We start from the raw sequence: 24,182 nt of genomic DNA on the forward strand, positions 1-24,182 counted from the left end.
CTACTATAGAAAAGACTAGGTTAAACGGCTTATTTGATATAATCGAGTCGTATGTCAAATATCTTATATTATAGGCGATGACACTTGGCCGTATAGCCATACGGCTCGCAGTGTGCAATTGGTCGACCGAATATAAACTGCAAATTCTGCTATTTATTACTGGAATATCACAGCGTTAAGAAAAAATAAAATTGAACTGTATCACTTGCACAGGCGGAAATCGGAGGTGAGAGCTTGAGAGGACTAAGCACCCCCCCCCCCCAGAAGCTTACAGTACAGGTCTTAGCATTATAAAGGTATTTTATAATGAGCATGTAATTTCACCAAATTTCCGCTTATGAATTCACTTGTGACGTACCATTACCACGATTGCAATGGGAATAATATAATAGTATTGTAATACATAAAGTAAAAGACCAGCGCGGTCTATCAACTTTTGATAACTCGACATTTCAACGATTTCACGCAATTTTGTTTTACTTAAACAACTAATGAATTATGATAGGGTTTTTATTTTATGGTCTTATATAAAATACAAATGACAAGTTTGAAAAACCGATGTTTGGTTTATATATAAATATATATAATAACAATTATATAATGACAATTTAAACTGTGCACAGTTGTCACAATGGTCTGAAAAAATTGGAATTGACAAAATAACATTGTAATAATTTTAACGAAAATTAACAACATTCGCACTCGAAAAATTGTAATGGCTAGTTTTGAATAAATTAAAAAAAAAAAACGATTTTACGCGTCAAGACTGCAACAGAATTGGAAATATTATTGTACGGCCGTGGCGCAACAGCACAGTAATACAATTGTAAGTGACTATTACGGACCTAACCTATCCAAGTCCCACACTTACGTACTAGCTTATTTATTATTATTATTATTATTATTGTGCGTGCTGATCCGGGGGAGCTATTTCCCGAGAAACCGTGTACATATATAACACGCGTATACAATATATACCTGGGTATAAGGTATGTCATGACGTATATATAGTATGTACGAAATATAATAATTCTCGTCCGTTAAACGGTAGTGCGACACGCTGTAGGTGGGTACGCTCCTATTTTTATTTCTCTGTGTACTTATTTTTTTTTGTTTGTTTTCAATTGCCCCGGTAATATCAGCATCCGCTGCGGAGGATGCTATTGGCTTCCCAATTGAATGTCGCGCCCATTTCTGCAGTGTATTTACTGTCGTCGTCGTCGTCTTTATTATTATTTAATACGGTTATAAAACACCACAGACGCACCCAAAAATACCGATTACCTCACGGTGTCGGCCGTGAAACGCTAAAACGTAATGACAATAATGACGATAATAGTAATAATAATAATAATAATAATAGTAATAATAAAATCCCTACTCGACGGCGGCGGAAAATCGGATCTTATATAAGGACGGACGCTCAAATCGGTGTAGTCCACCACAATCCGTTTCGGCGCGTCGTCAATCGTATATTACCGATATATAACTGACAATTTTTATTATTATCATTAATCTACAACGACAAAGATGATGAGCTCCTCGATGACCGGTCCTAGTGGCGGCAGTGGTGGTGGCTTGCAGAAATCATCGGCCGGAGGTCCCATGTCGACGTCACCACAGTCAGCTGCTGACAAGTCGGCGACAGTGTCTTCGGGCTATGGTACGTACAACAGACGCGGCACAGTGGATCGTCGCCGTCGGACCGACTATCGTGGAGATCACCACGACGATGACGACGACGGTGACGACGACGACGACCGACTGTCCGAGCTATCCGACTCGGGACACTTTCTGGCCAAAGGTGCGTTCCTTATCACGCCCAGCAACGAACTGAACCTGGAGAAGGCGACTGCCATATGTGAAAAGATGAACTACAGAGGACCATACTCGGTGACCAAGACGGCCACGGGTATACTGTTTAAGTTTGCCGAACAAGACGACTATCACGTGACGTTTCGCAAAGGATTTCACAAAGTGACTAACTCGAGATTTTATAAAAAGGTAAGCAAATGGATTCGGAATATTATATAACCTATGTAAAAAATAAATCTCTCGTACAAATACATACACGTTTAGATTCTTGATCAATACGCAAATATATTTATAAATATATATATATATATCAATTATTATTGCACGAACCATTGAACCACACCATAAAAAAAATAAAGGAAAATATTTTTTTAATAATTTATTCATCGTTAGAATAATAGTACCAATATGACGTGGTTACAAAAATTAATTCGAGATTTAAATTTAAAACTCTTATGCAATAATTTTGTCATTTGACATTAAGAAACTTTATTCATCATTACCCGGTCCAATTGACGTTTATTTAAATTAGGAAAAGTAGAGTAAGTTATCTTACTAGTCAGTATAATATAATAACGGCATAACGATTGAATTATTATGTGATGTTAATATTATACCGTATGAATGTATGATAATGACAAAATCGATGTAATTCTTCCTTTTGAAGTGTGAAACTCATTGTAATAATATATGGCCAACCATTTTTGAAAATAAAAAAATCGTTTATTCCTCACACCGAGGGTTGGAAATAGGTAGATCATATTAGTAGAGTGGAAAAAACTGGACCTTCAAAAATATTTGACTTTAAAACTGAGTACCTAATTGAAATTCTTCCGTCTTTAGAAGATACAAAGATTTAAGTGTATTTATTCTCTTTGTTCGTCTCAATATAGGCTTATAATAATAAGCCAATAACCTACTGAAGATCAAAAGCTACTTAGCATGTTAAATTATTAAGTGATCTTTACATTTATTACGCTGTATACATACTTTGAAATGTGCATTTAATTTCCTCTATGATAATATATACTTATCATAGTGATTTTAAAAATTAAGTTTTAAGTTAACTTGTGTGTTTAATACAAAAATTAACAAAATACTTAAAAACTATTATTTACATTTTTTTTCTGGGTTTCGAAATTTTTTAAATTTTAATCCTCTGAAACCTTTCAAAACCAATTTCCGACCATTCCTCTAAACAAAACATTATGTTTGAAAAATGTTTATCGTTTTTGGACTGAATATAAAGGATTCTTAAAATTTATTGTTTTATTCCATTATGTTTTTATAAAATGTGTACATTTCGTAGCTGGCTGTAAAATCTTAAAATAAATGTATACAGTCGAGTCTCAATCACTTGAATTTCAAAGGAGATAAAAATTAATTAGTCTAAAGTATTTTTATGTAAATAACTCGATTTTTTTTTATTTTAACCAAATTAGCTATTATTATTATTTATTTACTAACAAGAATTACAATTAAAATATTAAATTTCTGATAATACAATTTAAGATAAATTGGTCATTGCCGACTTTGTCTTATCTTTGTACAGTTATTTTTACTTTACACTTATTGCGACAGGTATTGCATTGATTTTTTTTTAGGCATCTATAAGTAATAAGAAAAAAATCGAGTTATCAAGATTCGAATAAACGAACCTCAACTACCTATATTATTATTTAATTAGTTTATAATTATTGATCTTACATTTAAATTTATTAAATACCACCATTAATATATTATTACAATTTAAATCGACGTAGTATGTTATTATAGTCAAAATTGTTTAGTAATTTAGTTATTTTTAAAAAAACCCACTAGCTACTAGGTCGAATTTTTAACTACTGGAAATTAGTTTTATAATTTATATTTGAAAAAGATTCTTTATCAAATTATTCATTGGTTAAATTATATGTTTTTTTCAAATTTATATTTTATGTAATTATATTATGAAAATAATTTGAATAGTACCTATAACTAAACATTAGTAGATAACTGGAATTACGTTTGTAACAAAATAATAATTCAATAATAATAATAAAAAAAATAAAAAAATTAATAATACTAATTAATTTAATAATTTTAAATATTTTCTCTCATTTATATTATTACCAAGCCATTTAACCATATTTTTTTTGTATAGAATACATCGATAATTACTTTGTAGGTAATTCAATAATTGTATAGATTATCTGATATATTGTTAATTATTTATATTAATTTGAAAATTTGACTTAGAACTTAAAAAAGTTATATCATTTTTTCATACCAGTAGGCATTGGGCATTTATACTAATTATTTATTTTGCTGTTTGTGAATAAACACAGTAAGTTTAATTTAAAAATAAATAATACATCTCATTTATTTTTTTAAAAGATATACAAAGTGAAATTAAAAGTGAATTATTCCATTAGTTTAATTTTTAGTGATTTATTCTGATAAAGTATCTGATAATTATATTGTATTTGGTTATTGTTATGAAATTTTTTAAAAACAGTTTTTAAATGGGAATAATCCTATTTTTATATCGTATTAAAAGTTGAATGACTAACATCTTAATTGGTGCTTAAAATATTAAATTTATCAGAGAAACTTCAGAATCAACTGTTTTATTAAAATATTTTATTTCATACTGTATTATTACAAAGGGCTATTATAATAGTAATGTCAGTATTGAAACATTTAACGTATATAATATAAACGTAGCTATTAAATTACAAATTTAAATTAAATTTTTTATGTTTAAATTTAAAATAATATTATTATGGTGATCTTTTACAAAATTTAAATTGTTTTTATAAAATGGATTGTTGTGTAAGAATACTTTATCTGAGAAATTATTATTTAATAACTATTCCAAGGGTTACCAATAATAATAATCACAATAATAAAAACTGCCACAGACAGAATTAATATTAATGTAGACTTTTAATAATCATGAACTTTATTTGTCCAGTCCATTATATTTATTTAGAATTCATTTCTAAAAGGATTTTACTATTAATATATATATATAATAATATACCATTTTTACCTTATTCTGATTTATATTTTTTTGAAATAAAAAAGAAACATTGTTTTATACGTTGTCATAAAAATATACCTATCCTAACGTAGAGTACAATTTTAAATTCGAAAATAATTAAATAACTTTGAATTACATTTAATAATTGTATTATCTTTAATTTTTTTTTAAATCACATAAACAACAATCATAACTGTACATACTCCTAATATTAACTCTGTAATTTTAAAAAATTAAAAGAAAGAAAAAGGTTAAAAATATTGTTTTTGACGTCTATAGAACAGAGTTTTTATGATATTTCACTCAGTCTATTATTTCATTAAACTTAGCTCTTTTATAGTTTACTTGCATGTAGAAGTACAGAACGTGACTAGAAATCCCAAACAAAAATCAGTCGAGTCACAATAAATTAAATTACATGGTTTATAAATTTTGTTATACGAATTAGTTTACGCAGTTATAAAGATAATATTATAATCATATTAGCTTGAAACAAAATATTTTTCCCATATAAAAGTATAATAATGTTAAATACATTTTTTTTTCTAAATAACAAACACGATTTTCGTATTATTTATAATGCCTTAAATGCCTTTATTTTGTTTTCTAAAGAAAAAGAGTTATGACCAACTAATATTAAGTAATTTTTAAGAGATTCTATTAAGTCCTTTACAGAGTTTTTGTGGTCATAATTTAAGTTTGTGTTCACTATACATAATATTATTACATGTAATAATTTGCAAGGTTTGGCTTTTAAATAGTCTTTACATAAAATAAATAAGAAAATTTGAAACAAAAATTAAAAATATATACTTTGAAAAACTTTTTTGTTTATTTCTTAATTTGAAAGAAACAACCGCTCTTATATACTTTATTGTGATTGTGGTATTAATGAATTATAACCACAGTCTGAAATAAAATCTTAAGCGCATGTTTTAAATTATTAAAAATTAACTTTTGAATTTAAAATAAATAACTATGAAAATTACTAAAATATAATATATTTATTTAAGTACATGTTTTAAACTTAATATTTTTTTGATAAAATGTATGAAGTGTTAATAAATACATAAGTCTTATATTTTTGTTGGGTATGCATGTTATATTAAAACAATAAATATAATTTAATTGTAACCAAAACAGTTATGTTTATATAATAAATCAACTAGAAAACATTGGTCGTTAATTTTTTTAAAGTTAACTTTAAATTATAGGAGAATTGAAAATTTTACGAAAAATATTATTTTACACAATGGTCAATTAGCATTATTTATAAGTGCTATTTCTCTAGCTATAATTGTCTATTGAATCAGTCATATTTTCGATAAATTCATCTTGACGCATACAATGGTAAGATTCTTCATGTAAACACCAAAATCATGGACGTGTGAGAGAAAAATACCCGTTAACTATTATAGTAAGAAAAATGGCATAAAGTGTAGTGTGTTGTATCTGTTTGTTTGCTTGACATTGAATAGAAATCGCCACACGCCACAATCTAACAATTCTCTATCTCTCATTCCCTTATTTGTTATATTCAAAGACATTTTTTGTTCAAACAGAAGTACATTATTATTATTTTTTATATAAAGCTTTGGTCAGCTTTTATTAAAATATGGCTCAAAAGAAAAAAAATGAATTGAAAGCGAAAAAAAAATGTAAAATCGCAATCTCTTTAATAGCTCTTTATATTAATAATATAATATATACGTATTATTCTTTGAGGTATATAAAAAGGATTATCGTATTTTAAATTAAAATTATTGTTTATATATCAATTAAATATATATAACTATATTAGATATATATTTAAATAAAACTTAAATAATTTAAAATATTTTTTTTTGTAATATTTCCTTTCCCAAAAATTGTTATAAAAATACATAAAAAAGTGTTATATATACTGATAAGGTTGGCACTTTTTTTAATTCGACCAATATTATTTTCAAGTATAGAGTAATAAATAATAATATATTAATCTTTCGTCAGTATATTTATAGCAACAAATTTTCTATTAAGTTATAAAATACAATAAAAAAAAATCATTTGCAATTAAATTACTCCAATAAAACATATTATCAAGATTATAGTCTTAATATTATACATAATTATATTAATTCACCAATTACCACATCTTATTCTTTTGTTCGCACCTATAATTATTGTTGAAAACATTGGACAATTTCCAAATAGTCTCTTAATGTGCACCCCTTGCATACTACACCCACTTTTAAATCTAAAAAATCAAAATATAAGAAACTGTTGGAACACTTTTTAAGTATTAGAAAATGTTCGATGAATATCATTTAAATAAAATTACGTGGTCACGTTGTGGCGTATATTTTGTTCGAGGATACAATGCGTATGTCAATTTAAAAGAATAATATAATATATTATAGCTATTAGTTTTAACATTTCATTTTTAATATATAATAAACATTATGTTAATAATAAAAATACACCATTTTAGATTTTTGTAATTTTACTAATTTATTTATCCAATTATAACACTAATAATTAGGTATTTATTCATTATTGTACTATAAATCATAGTTATTTTTGGTCCAAAGTTCAATCGTATTATCTAAAAATTAAGTAAATAAAAATTCTAAGTCTTATTTGAATATGTTAAGTATTTAAAAAAAAAATTAAATCTTTTATTAATAAATTGTATTTTATTTGTAAACCACTAAATGCTATGAGATTATTATCTTATACTATAAACAAATTTATATACAACCGTATTTTAATAAGCCAATCTAAAATCCTATTAACTTGAATACTTTAATAATGTTTACGATTTCCCACTTAATTTAAAAAATGGCTTAACTGTTACTTTTTTTATTACCCATACGCATGGTTTATAATATTACTATTTATGTTTATGTTAATAGTTATTAATACCAACATATCACTTAAAATCACTTTATCTTTTTGGATAAACGAAATAAAAAAGTTGTGTTCATATAAGAATATATATTTCATATATTTTGTATGAATATAGAAAATTAAATTACATTTAAAAACAAATGTATAGATTAAGTCAAATATGAAATCACATTTCTGATGGTAAAGAATATTTGCGTAAATATAGTTTAAAATTATATAAATGTCATTAAATAAAATATATTACTTCTATTTTAAACATTCATAGGCTATAGAGGTGTTTCAAAATATATTAGTTGTACAGATAGTAAGTTCATATATAATAAAGATATTATATAGAGTTAGTTTATATGAGGAACTAAAAATATATTAATGGTTTATCGTATAATGTGTAATCAATGCACACTTTTATAATCTTAACAATACATCAATAATTCTTGGGTTATTTGAAAAATATCATATTTTACTTTAAATTGAAACAAAAATGATGAAAAGTTGTGAGCTGAAAATCACAGGAAGGTACATAAAAAATGTTAATATCTATGAACAAATAAATGCAAACTAAACCACATAATATCATATTGGTAAATACAATAATAATTTGTTTAAAAAAAAGTCAATTATATGTTTACTATTATTGTTATTCATTTGAATAATTTTATTCTTGCTTACTTCACTTTAATATTATGTGTATAGTGAGCAGTCAAATACTATTATTTCCAACACATTAAAAATTAAAAAGCATTCAGGTAGTTCTTAAAGTAATCCACCGATAACATAATTACTTACATAATATAAGTTATGATATATTTACCATATTTATATTATTTTCTAACTCAATTACAATTTACCTTTTAAATTTTTTTGCATTAACTCAATGTTAATAAAACAAAAATAAAACATATTTAAATTTTCCTTTTACAATATGTACTTATTCTAAATTATATAGTATATTGTGGGTAATCTGTTATTACTCGTTTAATAATAATAGTACTACTATATTCGCGTTAAGTATCTTGTTTTGCAATTTAAATATTAGTTTTTAATTTGGAAATGTGTTTATATTTTCCATTACCTAATTAATTATATGTACCTTTACATATGTTTATTATATTTCTCAACAAACGTAGAAAGAGCGTTGTAAAACATGAATTGATACCATCAAATTAATTTCAATGTACGAATTTAATACAAATAATAAAAAAAAAACAAAAAAGTATAAATACTACGTACCTACTTGGGACAATGGGATGTTTTTTTTTTTATTATTTTTTTATTTTACCTTCGTGTTAACGAGGATGGTTTGAGGCCATATATGGTCTACTTACTTTATTTAAAATACATACTATTTAATACTAACCACGCGATGCATATTGTAATATAATCGATGGAAAAATGGATAAGTTATATAGGATTTCCGTATAATAAAGTTCGGTTTGCGCATAGGCACGAGCGCTAATAAAATAAAACGGTCTGGCAAGTTAGAACGTTAAAAACTTTCCGCTCGGGTTTAATACCACCCTGCATTATACATAATAATATTATTATTATTATATACACATGCATGCGCGCCGGAGGACCCCGAGAGGCTTTTAGGTCGTTCCCGGGCCACCGATTAATTTGATGCATATTTTAGAATGGCGGCTTATATCCCGAAAGCACTTGCGATAAAAAATGCAAGGGAAGCACGTCGTAGTTGAAAAAAAAAAAAAGGAAAAACTACAGAAAAAGACGAAACCCCCAAAACGGGGGATTAAAAGTGCAGTGCAAAGCATAAAATGCGATCAAACACAATAACATTATATCATATTGTATACTATTGTGCAACAGAAGAAGTAAAAGGAGTAGTGCGTATACTAATCCACGGTTTAGGATGGCTTTTGACCTTTAATAATGGCGAACATAGATTTTTATGACGAGATGTGATAACGACAAAAATACTAAGTACAAAATTAACTGCCTTATGAAATATAGTGTTGTTTCCGCTCGCATCTTGTGGTCACTTCGACTGTCCTAATTTTATTTCATTATTTTAACGAATACATTTTCTCGGCGGGTGCGGCACTTACCACAGTGGCGTATTATTACATTATTACGGACAATGTGGGTTAATATTCGTAGGTCGTATAAGGGAAACATACGACCATCGTAACTCATACGACATGTTATTAGACGTGAGTTTTCAGCTCATTCTACTTTGTACCAAATTCGTTTCAAGTCGTTTATGCCATATTATTATCTACTATAGTCGGGTATAGTATTATATTTAATGAAAAGCTTCAAACAATTTATTTTTCATAATAACCAATTTGTTTATTTCGGTTGGTAAAAATAAAAAATTCAAAATACAATCATTATTTAAATATAGCCACGACGTTTAGATGACCTGCAGATATATGTTAGAATAATAAACGCCAAAATCCTACAATAATATTATGTATTATAAGTGCTTCTATGTAATACGAGCACAATCAATAATATTATTTTACACTATCAGAGTATATTATGAACCTAGAGCAGATAATTGTTATTGTGACGAAGCGGAGCCTATATAAGATTACACTGGGTGGAATAAAGAAAACTCCAAGCTAATATTATAATCATTTACAATATACATAATACTAGGTATAAGGTACGGTTGAAATGCTAAACAAGTTGCCGTTAACCGATCGGAAACTCTACAAATGGGCGAAATGTAGCGTTTCGCAATCACACGGTCGGGTGGTCTAACAAGCTTTGGCAATTTCTACATTATCATGAACGTATAGAACGCCTTTGAATTAACAAACGTATCGCGAGCCGTTTCTTACACCGTGCCGAGTATGACGCACATGCACGAACGAAATCGATGTTCAGACTTTGGACAATCTGTTTCACGTTTTCTGTACGTTAATATTAAAAGGCATATTATATACTATACACACGTATAATGTTCAGCGTAAATTATTGAACGGAATGTTAATCCGATTGTAATCGCCACATAATAGACCAAGTTTATTAATGATCAACAATAAAGGCGTGTAATTTGTTGAAACAACAACAACAATAATGTTAATTGCTGAACTTCTCTACCAGAATTTTGATGATTTAAAAAAAAAAATTAAAGAAATAACTACTTTTGAATTGACAATGATTACACTGTCAATTATTGTTGTAAGTGGACGGGAAATGAAATTACTGTAAATTATGTGTGATATTATATCACTAACAAGATAATCTTGTAAATAGGACGTTCAAACTTCCGCTATAAAGTTTAAAAACCAGCGATTTTCTCTAGATCGGTATCGTAGTCTCGAATTATTGCGTGTCTTTCTATAATTTGCGCAGATGAAGTTCCCGAATAATGTTTTATTATTATTATTATTTTTTTTTACGATGCGTGCTTGACAATTTTTGTACAGTATATTAATTTAACATACAACAATCGTTTTATAATTTTCAGTATCCCAGAAAATTCTTCAGTACCTATCTACGTAGGAATTTTTTTTTAGATAAAACTCGATATAATCTTATATTTTTATACATTTCAGTTATAAATTTATAATCAATATATGATATTATATTTTATTATTATTTCAAAATTTATATTCGTATGAGAAAATAGTAGAGAACATATATTATTATATCTAATAAATTGTTATATACATAAAAATAATTAATACATATACTATAACTTGACGTGTCTAAAAAGTTTTACAAGTTTTTAAATTGGGCTTTTGGAATTTAATTGATTAGTCATTATTATTCAATGATAATATAATATAATGTATACAATACACTACATGATTTTTAAAAATCAATAACTTAAAAATACCTGGTTTAGGACATTAATAATTTTTGTTTGTACAGCACCCGCACTAGGAAAAATATATTATTATAGATATATGATCATAATAATTACAGGCTCAGTGTCAGGTTACATATTCACTTATTATGATAATATAACTATAAGAAATACTTTATTATATTATTATATTGTATATGATATATCGAAACTGTGAAGCTTTTATTTCTTTTATTGTGTGATAAGAATAATGTTAAAAGCGTGTATGTGTGTAATTTTTAAGACTATCGAAATCGCTGGCTATTAACCAACTTTTGGCTTAAATTAAGCTATACAATATTTAATAATTAAATTATTATAATAATAATTTGTTAAGCTTATTCAAAAAAAATATATAAATTGCTGCGTTACACTTCATATCGAGTGCTTGTTGTATTGATTATTGAAAATAGACTGTTGAAGATGTTATACACTTCAAGAGTTCAGTGTATTTAGGGCTTTGTAAGGTTTTCATTGTATAAGTCACATTCTAGTGCTGGTTCTTTGCCGATAAGGTGGAAGTGGTTTAGAAATGTGTATCGTATTTTCACCCTTGTGGTTATTTCTTTCTTTCTCCGTCTAATCTCAATTCTCAGGGAATATTTTCATATTCTTAATGTTGAGTTTTTTTTTTTTTAATTCTGAGGGTTTTTGAGAAAATACATTTTTCGTATTGGTTTTTAGTGCTTCTATTATAACTATTATTTCAATAATTTTATCTTTAAAATATATCTGATGTAGTTAAATTAATTTTTGTGGAATACTGAGATAAGGCATTTTCGTTGGCTTTTACCAAGTCTGATATTTAATTTATAGTTACCCATATGAATATTATTTACTGGATCTGTTTTAATAACTCTTTTTTTGGTTATTGGTTTAATTTACTTATGATATACGTTATATCATAACTTATATATGGTATATCATATAACTTATAACTTGAAACGATTTAAGGATCAATTGATTATGATGATGCAGTTTTCTGAGTTAAAATATGATATCATTCTCAATGCTTCATAATATATAATATGTTATATTAGTTTTTGGCAGTAATAAGTATTTATAATTGTTGAAAACATAACGTTTCACATATATTATAATTATTATATGTTACTATCAGACCCGTGCAAAAATTTAACAAAACATTTTAGCATAAGTACACACTAAAATATATTTATTCATCATAAATGTTTATCTTGAGTATTTAATCTTTTAATACCAATGGGTATGTTGAAATTGCAATGGTATATTGTCAAAAGTTATCCATCAAACCATACCCACACGTTTTAGTCGTTTTACAATGTATATTATATTATTTAAATGGCGTATATGAAATCGGACTTATTTATTTAATAATATTGACACAATATGATATGAGTACCATTTTTTATTGCCTGCAGTAAATTTATGTTTGTCTTATTATAATTTAAAATTATTATATAAGCTTACAATGTCAATTCGTTAATAAATAAAAACATAAAATATTTATCGATGACCTGAGTACCTATACAATCTACATTTATAACTGATGACTGACGTACATTAAACATATTATGTGCCATAGATATTTTAGAATTTAAACATTTTCAAATAAATTAAACATTCCATTGAGCCAACTACTATTCTCATGTTGAAATTGTGTAATAAAATAGATACCAATATTTTATAAAGTCTAGTAACATCTGTGCAAAATAAACATTGTGTTTTAGATAGGTACCGTGCATTTAAACTAATGACTCACTTATATAAGTCAGAAAGATTTATTTTATATTTAATTGCAATTTATATTGTAGACGATTTAATTTGATGCTAAAACACACAACAATCGATGTTCATTCTTCAAAAAAAGTAATTTTTATTTTTATATAATATATAAATCTAATAATTTGTATAATGCATCATTTTGATTTCGAAAAGTAACCGAATTGGTTTCGGTATGCATTCTACATTATAAATGATAGCACAGTTTTTATATTGTATTTCATTATAAAATTTTTCTATTAAATCAAGTCAAGCCGGACTACTATAATTTTCCGTATTTCAATGTTTATTACACAAATAATTATTATTTAACATAGAAACACGACTGACCAATGCCTACAATATTATAAATTTATATTTTATACGTACATTTTCCATAAAAAAAACTTAACTACCCACGTCCCTGATAATTAAAATATAGAGTGTATTTCAGTGATATAGAATTTTAGTAAGTATTGATTAAAATTCTATTTTTATTATAATTAATTCGATGACCATTGTAAATAATATATTACAATGTAGAAATAAACCTCAAGAGAGACAATCAAACTTTATAATCACTTCCACCACCATTGTAAATAAATACCACTGGCAGCATTTCCTTGGCACAATATGTGACCCGGGACAATAAAATTACAATCTAAATCATGCTGCAATAATCTATATGTGTTGTTCTATATTTGAATAATCGTAACAATTTTGTACTACGCATAAAACTATATTTTATCAACCGTTAAATTATATTTTAAATTTGCGATGCTGGTAAATATACCAAGTCGTCACAAAAATCTAGTAGGGTAGTAAGTATATAATATATATATATATATATATATATAGGTATATGTGTACCTATATATAAAGTGGATACGGAAATTAAAGATGACATGTATTTTTTTTTAAATTAAAAATCACACTAACTTTGGATCGTTTATTTTTATTAACAAGTATTTTATAAACATATACTGAAAACAAAATAAATATTATTAACGTAATATATTTAAAATTTATAGCAATTTAGAAGCTTAACTAAAATAATATGATGTTTACAGACGTTAATTACTTTTCGAGACTTTTTACTAATTGTCACAAATCATTATTATATAATTAAAATTTGTAACATCGGAAAAATGAAAATGGGTAAGTACCTACCATACTTAACGAAACTTGTTATTTACCGCGTCATATCACCTCGTCTGCAGAGTCGGATTAATGAAATTAGTGGCCCTGGGCTAAGTCAGTTTTTGGGGCCCTATTTTTTTTTAATAAAGTATTTTTATATAATAATATGTCAATTGATATTATTTATTAGTTAAATAAAAAAAATATTTTCCCTCTGAGAAAAAAAATTACATTACACATAACATTACAATTCGTGTGGCATAAGTGCATAACACATTTGTATTTTGTGATTATGGCTATACACAATACAATAAAATACATTTTCATACGAGTAACACGTGGACAATTTGTTACAAATCGCAATCGTGTTAATAATTTCTATTTCATGGAGGTGGGTGGAAAAATTTAATTTTCTGCTCGGATAATGTATATATACCACTTTTAATATAACCATCTCGATCTCGCCCGACGCTGCATAATAATAATAATAGAACGGTGACACGCCGCGTGACAAATTAATATCATCTACACATAATAATATTATCACTATTATTATTATTATTATTATTATTAAAGATGACGTCTGTGTAAAATATTATTTATATTAATATACTATGTACGTTGTATTTTTATATACGTTTCCAGACATAGAACCGGACGCGTTTTCCTCGAACTGATATTGTTATATTATTTTCCTCTCCGAACCGCGTTACGATTCACCGTTAAAACGCATTTCAAAGAGTATAATATTATTATAATAGTATACATTATATAGGATTAATGTGTGAGGTTTATTTGCCGCACGGATATCGTCTTACGATCGGTTTAATTTGGGAAATAAAACATTTTACGTACATACACCCGTTACCATACGGGTCTTGGTGTTTTATTTCAGCGTCCCATCGTAAAATCCCGTTATCGTTGCGCAGTATATATTATATATTATTATTATTATTATCATTATTACTGTTCCGCGGTATAATATTATAATATACGACTTATTCGCAAACCACATAGTAACTATATATTGTGCAAGTGCGTATCGCGATGTTGTAAGGTAGTTAGATAGACATATTATCATATAAATATATATATATATGTGTGCATATAATATATATATGCCGATTACGCATTAAATAACAATACAGTCACAGTCACCAGTGGCAAACAATTTCAAGCAAGGACCTCGTATATATAGCCACGGGACACACATAATGAAAATCAATAAGAATTTTCACTCTATATTTGTGTTATTTATGATTAAAATTTAAAGTTTCAGATTGGTTGAGTTCGTATGTGAACATTTATTCATCAATATTCGCTGCGATGTTTTTTATATCAATTATAATGTAATGTACTGACTCTTTCGATATTTATATTTTTATTAATTTTATCCATATTATTATTTCGATAAAACAATTAGGAGAAGCAGTGTTGTTTATAAAGTAAAAACAAAATAATTAAATAAAAAACAGTTTTGAAGAGTGACCGACTATAGAGGCTACTTCGATATAATATTATAATATGCAATTATTAGTAATTCGATTTATTTACATTCGTTATATTGTATGTAATATAAATTATAACTACATACTTACTTATGAATGCATAGTGTTTACTCCAACAGTTATATATCTACAGGAAACTGCGTGTGTATTTATTTTTAAATAAACCATGTTAGGTTTACATTAAACCATCGAAATATAGTAAATATAGTATCTTATAGTGTTATATAAGATATGAATATTAATTTATATCATGTTCTTTATGACGATTAAAGTTTACAATACTTGATTGGTAATTATAAACAAATGAGTTTGACTGTTTATTATACTGCTCATTAGTAATTAAAAAAATGATTAAAATGATTAATTTTTTAGTCCACTAAAGTATGCGTTATTCATTCATACCCAATGAAATATTTTGTTAGCATTATAACCATAGTACCAATAGTGTTATTGTTTAAATTATGGATAAAAAATTAGTTAAAAAATAACCATTAATTTGTATACGTGAACATTAGTCTATTTTGTACAAAATATTTTAGATTCTGAGCGGAGCGATGAATGTATTGATTTTAAAACGACGTGTGTATGTGTTATTTTTTCTGTCTATTATCTCCTATAGGCAATAAAAATGCTTCAATTTTCAAATTATTAGGTTATTTCTGGTAGCAAATTTGATCGAATCAGTACTTTAGGAGGTCAAAGGAAATTTTTAATTCAATACTGTTCTTGATAATCGGAAAAAACGGATATGTTTAGGTAGGTACCCAAACCAGGATTTGACAAAATTAATTTTGTTTTTTTTGTTCTGATTTAAAAACAAATAACTGTAGGAACTTTAATTTTTTTACCAAATACATGGATTATCATTTTGATATGCATGATAAAATTTTCAAAATATTTTGAATTTTTTGAGCAATTAATAGAAATTTGAAATTTTTGGTTTTTAGTTGTTTTTTTTATAAATGAAATTCAAAATGACAACACATAAGTTTTTCTTAAAATATCTGTATACAATTATAAAAGTTTTTTTTATATGCATTTTAAATTTAAATTTCGTAAAAACGTAAAAATCATAAAAATTATAAGTTACAAGTATTTGTAGTAAAAATTTTTAATTTTAAAAACTAGGGTTTAAAATGTAATACAATGTTACTCATAAGTATCATAAGTATATATACGCAATTGTTTTTTTTTATAGCTATTTTTGGTTCTAATTTGGACAAAATTACCTACTTTAACGGTGAATAACTGATGACAATATTAATTTTTTTGTTAAAATTCAAAAACATTTTTTGTTGGGGCATAAAACTTTTACGTATATTATGAATTTTAATATACGCAGTATCATTTTCAAAATATTTAGATAAATTTAAAACAGTATATTATATGTATACTATGAGCCTATTCACACATTCATACAAAATCAGTAACACTAATAATATTATAATGTGGTATATAAATATAAATTATTATACTAATTAAATATCGGAAAGAATTAAATCAACGTTTCTTATTACTAAAAATAAAAGAAAAATGACTTTTATAGATATATAATATAAAAAAAAAAAAATCATGAATTAATTTACTTAGTGGTATTTCGTATATAGGCTGACAGACCGTGTCCCCTTCTCAAAATCGTTTCCCGTATACAATAAAAATCAAAATTTATTATTAGGTACTTATCTCTTTACCTTTTTTTTTTTTCATTTTTAAGTTTTTAATACAGACTATAGTTATCACTTATATAACTATATAATTTAAATATTACTGATTCAAAAAGATTTTACAATTTTCATACAAGCCGTTTGTCGTCATTTTGATGATGCGGGTTGACTGTGACACGAGTAAGGTATCAGTTTTGTTTTTCCCAGTGAGTTTTGAAAATTTGAAAACTTCTCTCATATATAATTATAAATTTCAGATACTTTAACGAGTTTGGTACTGAATATCTGCTAGCAAATTGAAAATGTATACCTATCCGCCATCCGTGTATGAACGAAAATATCAAAGCTAAAATGTGCGGAGAATACCGTAGACAGGAAATTATAGTATCTCATATTCTGTCAATCATATGCAAGCAAATTATTTTCAGAAAATATTAGCAACCATCACATGACAAAACATTTTCAATACAGCCGATAGTTCCATAGTTCTAATGAAAACATTATATATACCAATAATCTAATCCTATTGTAAAAAAAACAGTTAATTATTTATTGTTATTAAAATATAAAATTTTACCAAAAACCATTTATTAAATTGTGATCATTTGTATAATTAATAAAAAAATCAAGGTAGGCAATCAAAAACTGTACAAATAAATATAATATAGTCACTGACAAAATGTTTGTGATGATGGTAGAATCATCAATGGTTGGCGAGTGGTTAAGAAATACCTAGGAATTAAGTAATCGTTTCTGGTTGTATTGACGATAATGTAACGATTACGTCTGTGGATGGTAGTTTAATTACAATTATTTTGTGGAATCAGAACACGAATTTTCTAACTTAAGGCTATTAAATTTTAGTAAAACGCTTTTAAGTTTGATAATGTGTTTTCAATTGCCAAAGTTACATATTTACAAAGGATTCTATAAATAACTTTATCAATTATTATGCATTTTAATATTATATTAACATAGGATTTATTTATAATAATATTTACAATTTAAGGGTATAAATCAAAACTAAAATAAATGTAAAATGTACATTGCCTAATTGTAATATAAGTGACTGAAAATATATTTTATACAAATGTTTGAAGAATGTCAACTTAAAATAAATGAAAACCTGATTTAAAATTAATCTTAAGGCAATCAGATCCGGATATTTATAAAGGAACTATAATGCAGACAATTTATAGTTTCAAGGGGTAATGATCAAACAATAACCGTAAAGAAAAATAAAATCTAACCATTTCAACGATCATAAATGACTTAACAGGAAAAAAATCACACCCCGTAAAATAGTCGGTTTATGATCATTTTTTTATGTACGCATATAGAAAAGGAAAACTTTATTTTTGAACTAACTTTAATTAATGCAAAAAAACAAATACTACATCTCATAATACCAACTCAAAAATTTGTGTAGTATAGACATTATGACAATATTATCACGACTTAATAGAATAGAGTTTTTAATCAAAATATTTTGAATATAAACGAAATTATCGAAATCTATTTATATCGCGAAATTTTTAGAATTAAAAACACGTCAGTTGGCTATTTAACGAAAAATATAATGACTGTTAAGTTACGCAATTTCGATTTTCGGCTATTTGTTTATTTAGAGTTTTTATTGTATGAATGATGAAATGGTTTCATATTTGTTCTCTCAATGTATTATTTCGACTGCATCGATACTATTATTAGTTTAAAACTAAAAAGTTATATTTAAATAACGAGAAACTGGAGTTTTACGATTCAAATGAAGTTTAGAACTATTATTAAGTATTTTTTTTAGTTTGTTAGTAATTTAAAAAGATGAACCGGAATTGATTTGTCGAGAAAAATTATAATTATATTAAACTAAAAATGGAAAAATATTAAAAATACAAGTTAGAGCCTTTTGAATTCTGAGCCTTATAATATAAAATGTATTTTTTACTACTGAGGTATATACATAGTATTAATTCTACATTTCTACGCATATTGCATATATAATATGTATTTATACATATAATAATGTATTATTCCTCAGCTATAACCTAACCAATACCGACCGAGTGTAACTAATATAATTTAATTTATGCGTTGAATAAATACACAATCGCGTATCAAATATACATAGTATTTAGGCACTAATTTAATATTATGTTAGTCATCCTTATTAATTGAACGCATCAGTGATGGCATTTCGATGAATTAATGTGCAAATTATTATTAATTTTTATCAATATATCGATAATTATTATATATTTATATAATAAATATAGCCTTATAAATATTATTTTATTATTATGCAAAATGATACACCGGGCTAGGGCCGTCGGAAAAACATTGATTTTATCGGTTGAGAAATTGCTACCGCCCACACACCTTTGCCGCCGCTGCCCACCCCCCTCAACCATGGTCATCCCCTTCCTGCGCCGGTGTGCAGTGCCACCGCCGCCACCGCTGCCGTCTGACGAGTACGCGCCATTCTGGGTCATATCGTATTGATATTTCGCCACGCTTTCCGCCGTCGTCGTGGTCGACGACGCCACCTCCGCCGCTGCCACTGTCGCCACTGCCACTGCCACTGCCGCCATCGACTGTGGTCATGGTCGCGCCGCGTTCTACGACCGCGATTGCCACCGTCACTGCCGCCACCGCCGCCGCCTCCACCGGTGTAGCTAATTAAAATTAGCACACGCCACTGACGCCCCTCCGATACGACACGGACGGAATGTTCGTAGGCGAAGAGAAAGCCGCCTGCTCTTTTCCACCCGTGTGTCCTTATCTCTCGCGCGTTATCTCATGTGCGTTTGTTTTTCCTATTTACCTTTCCTCACTAAACGACTCTACACGTGCACGCACACTCATAAGTATACGGTTATTATAGCCGTTAGACACCACTCGCACGCGATTTTTTTCCTCATTTTTTCCTTTCTACCTCTCGCCAAAATCACTCTAAAAGATTATCCTTTAGTAGTTGGTCGTTGATTTTTTTTTTGGTTTTGTTCTCGTCGAATGAAATTTTTGCTTTTCATCGCGGACGGGAAAATGTAATTTTTATTTTCTTAGATTTTTGCCGGTATATTTTTATTTTTGTTGCGTGGTTTAAAACAAAAATAGAACACGTGCATCTCCAAAACAGTTCAAAAAATTTAAATCTCGAGACCGTATATTTTTTTTACTGTTTTCATACCCTCCCCCCCTTTCTTCCTCCTTCTGTCACTACTCACGCGAAGTATAAAAATTTTATTAAATGAACATTTATATCAACATTTACTTATCTAGTGACCTGCACTAGACCTGCATGTTATCCATGACTGCAAATTTTACGCTCAGATCAATCCATTTTACATTATTATTTTTAATTTCACAGTGAATTGACCTTTTATCAAATTTAAAAGTCGGACTATTTTCTAGAGCCTCGCGTATAATTTCTATGATATATTTATCATATTTATGAATCAGCATTATTAAGAGCATTATACAATGTATAATTAAACAAATTATAATTTTAAAACGTCCATATTCTTGCTTCAAAATTAAAATCATTTCATTAACAGAAAGCGATAAATGATAATAATTGTTATTCCTTTCACATTAGATAATAGGTTTATTTACTGTAATGTTAATAATAACAATGTGAAATGAATTCTTCTGGAGGTAAAATTGTCTATGTTTTGCACTGTTTAAGACTGAGACACACACGCGGATACGTCGTTCTTTGCATAAAATATTTTTAAAACTTTTAAGAATATATCAATATAGGGCAGTCAATATATTACGTATTATAATTTATTTTTATTTATGTTTTCTGATTTCCTGGGATTATGGCCGCTCTTTATATTATACATAGGCTTTTGTAACTTTCTCTTTTCTTACATTTTCAATAAACTTTGAGCGTATGGTTATTGATTTTCTTTAAAGTAAATATTTCACTTTATACTTTATAGATATAGAAAATATGTTTGCAATACTTTTTTTTTTTCATTTTCTATTGTAGTCATTTTACGCCACGTAACCACGTAATATAATAGACATTATATTTGTATTTACTGTTCATATACAGGAGTTAAGTAACAAAACATGATATTATTTATTTTACATTTTTTGAAATTATTTAATAAAATACTTATGAGTTATAATAGTGAACGCGTGTCTTGAGTAATATACAAGTATTGTAAATCATTATAATTCTTTTATAAAATGTTATATTTTTTTATATGGGTACTTCTTAACAGAACTTCCAGTAGACGTAAAACCCACATTCAAATAGAAAATTAAAATAGAAAATATACATGGTTCATGCATGATGTATTTTCTTTAAATACAAATAAAATACACATCGTTATAACTTATAACTTACTATCAGTGTATTTTTTTAACCATACTTACGAATACTTAACATTTTTCATATTTTTAATAGAAAATAAGTGTGATAGAATAATTAAAAACTTTTACAATTTACCATTAAAAAGAAAGAAAAAAACTAAGTAAAAATCTCAAATAAATGGTTTTCCGGTTTATCCTTTAATGTATAATGTAGATAACAAAATTACTCAGATATTATAATAAAATTAGACAATATATTTTGATATCACTGGTATCTATTATTATTTATTTGGCAAATACATGTATGTAGTATCTGATGCACATAATATCTCCTATAGTATAACTACACGTATGCCCGTAATCGGCACCTAAATACTATACTGTATAGGTAATTTGTATGTAATAACAATTACCTTTGAAATATTTCTGCTATGTTTCGTTTTGGTGGTCTCATTGCATAAAGTGACTGTGTCTGATATTATTACCTATTAGCATAACACTTTAAGTGTTGTATTTACGAAAATAAACCTAACGCTAGAACACGGGACACCTTATAGAGAACTTATAATCGATACGATGTACTTTTAATACAAGTATTATGTTATTTTAATGGTCACATGATATTATTAATTGCTCGTAAATTGATATATTATTATGACGTCCTATACGCGCAGCCTACATTCGGTGTGGTTTCATTAACGTCACAGGGATCCGATAAATTATTAAATAAAGCTGGTTGGTGTTCTGCAGAAATAAGTGTAGAGGTATGGGTGAGGGATTTTTTGTGAGGCAGAGGAGAGGGGGCACGTGACGCAAAAACGGAACGTTTGAAAATGACAAATTGCTATAGCTAAATACGCAGCCGCCGCCGCTGGCACGACACGGCGGTCATGGATATATATATATATATATATATAGAAATAAATATGTCGCAGGATTATTCGGGCAAAATGATTAATAGCTGGGTGGCGGCATGTGATATCCTCCTCGACTCTCGAGCCACAACCGCTCCTCCGTTTTGTCACTCTTTGCCTGTAAACGTTTTGTGTTTATTTTCTTGGTTTTTTTATTTTACACCCAAACACACCTAAACAACCACCATGCAACAGCAACACCCAGAGAGGCTTTTTCTCGTTTCAAAACCACCTTCGTCCGTTCTCAATACACTGGAGCAGCGCACCCCTTCAACTGCCTCGGTTACGGTATGGCCGCGCCGGCAGCATATATCTGCTTCTTTTTTCTCTTTTCCTTTTCTTTTTCCTTTTCATAATATTATATATATATAAGCGTAACGAGTTTATTATAATGTATTACGACACTTATTACTATGTTAAACCACAAAATCGAATTTCCATTAAGAAACAACCTTCAGGGCTATGGGCATAACACACACGTATATTCAGATCCAGATGTTGATTATTATTTATCATTTTTTTTCTACTTTTTTGTGGATTTTGATTACAGTTTTTTACAATAGAGAATCTTCAAATGAGTGTTTACAATCAAAATAATTGCATAAAAATGTTCATAATTAAATTCTGACTACTGTAATATATAAAATTTCTTATTAGACATACTTAGACTATATTGATTTTTGACAAGATAAATTAATAATAATAATAATAATATATTTTTTTATCAAACTTAAAATGATGTTAAGTATTAAAAAATAAATAAATCAATAGTTAAATAATATAATATATATATATATGAAACTGTTTATAAAGATAAAGTCTAAAACTAATAATATTTATGACATGGGAGGGCGAATTATAAAACTCAATTAGATTATAGAAATTATAGAAATTATTCTTACAAATCGTATAAAAGTTTAATAAATAATATTACTCATAGAAGTTATAATATATATATTTGTATAAATCAACGTATTTGAGTCATGATTTTGAGCTAAAATTAGATAAAAATACACTTACTGAAATGTGTACTAATTTATTGTATCTAACTACCTAATAATATGGTATGCAGTAAGTGAAAATACTGTAAAATAAAACAAAAAATCAACATCAACTACAAATAAAATAACTTCTCCGCTCTATAACAAAAAATTAAAACACGTAAAAAAAAAATCGATATTAAATATTTTTAATCTATTAGTACGGAATAATGAGAAACACTAAACATTAATTCAATAAGAAATGTTTCAATGGTAGCGACTGTAATTATAATTATATATTATTAAACGTCTTGTGTGCACTAACTTTATTTATTTATTATTATTTTTTTTAAATTTATATTCA

General features: G+C 27.0%; 1 protein-coding gene across 1 annotated transcript in view; it reads left to right on the forward strand.

Annotated features, from left to right (window-relative positions):
• The first annotated feature begins 1,418 nt into the window (after positions 1-1,418).
• LOC132930613 (uncharacterized) overlaps positions 1,419-24,182 on the forward strand; it is a 50,356-nt gene continuing 27,592 nt past the window's right edge. Inside the window, exon 1 of the mRNA XM_060996567.1 lies at positions 1,419-2,004. Coding sequence (XP_060852550.1) covers positions 1,531-2,004 — 474 coding nt within the window. The 5' untranslated portion in view covers positions 1,419-1,530. The remainder of the gene's footprint in view (positions 2,005-24,182) is intronic.

Source organism: Rhopalosiphum padi, chromosome 4 (assembly GCF_020882245.1).
Source record: "Rhopalosiphum padi isolate XX-2018 chromosome 4, ASM2088224v1, whole genome shotgun sequence".
In the NCBI taxonomy this organism is placed as follows: Eukaryota; Metazoa; Arthropoda; class Insecta; order Hemiptera; family Aphididae; genus Rhopalosiphum; species Rhopalosiphum padi.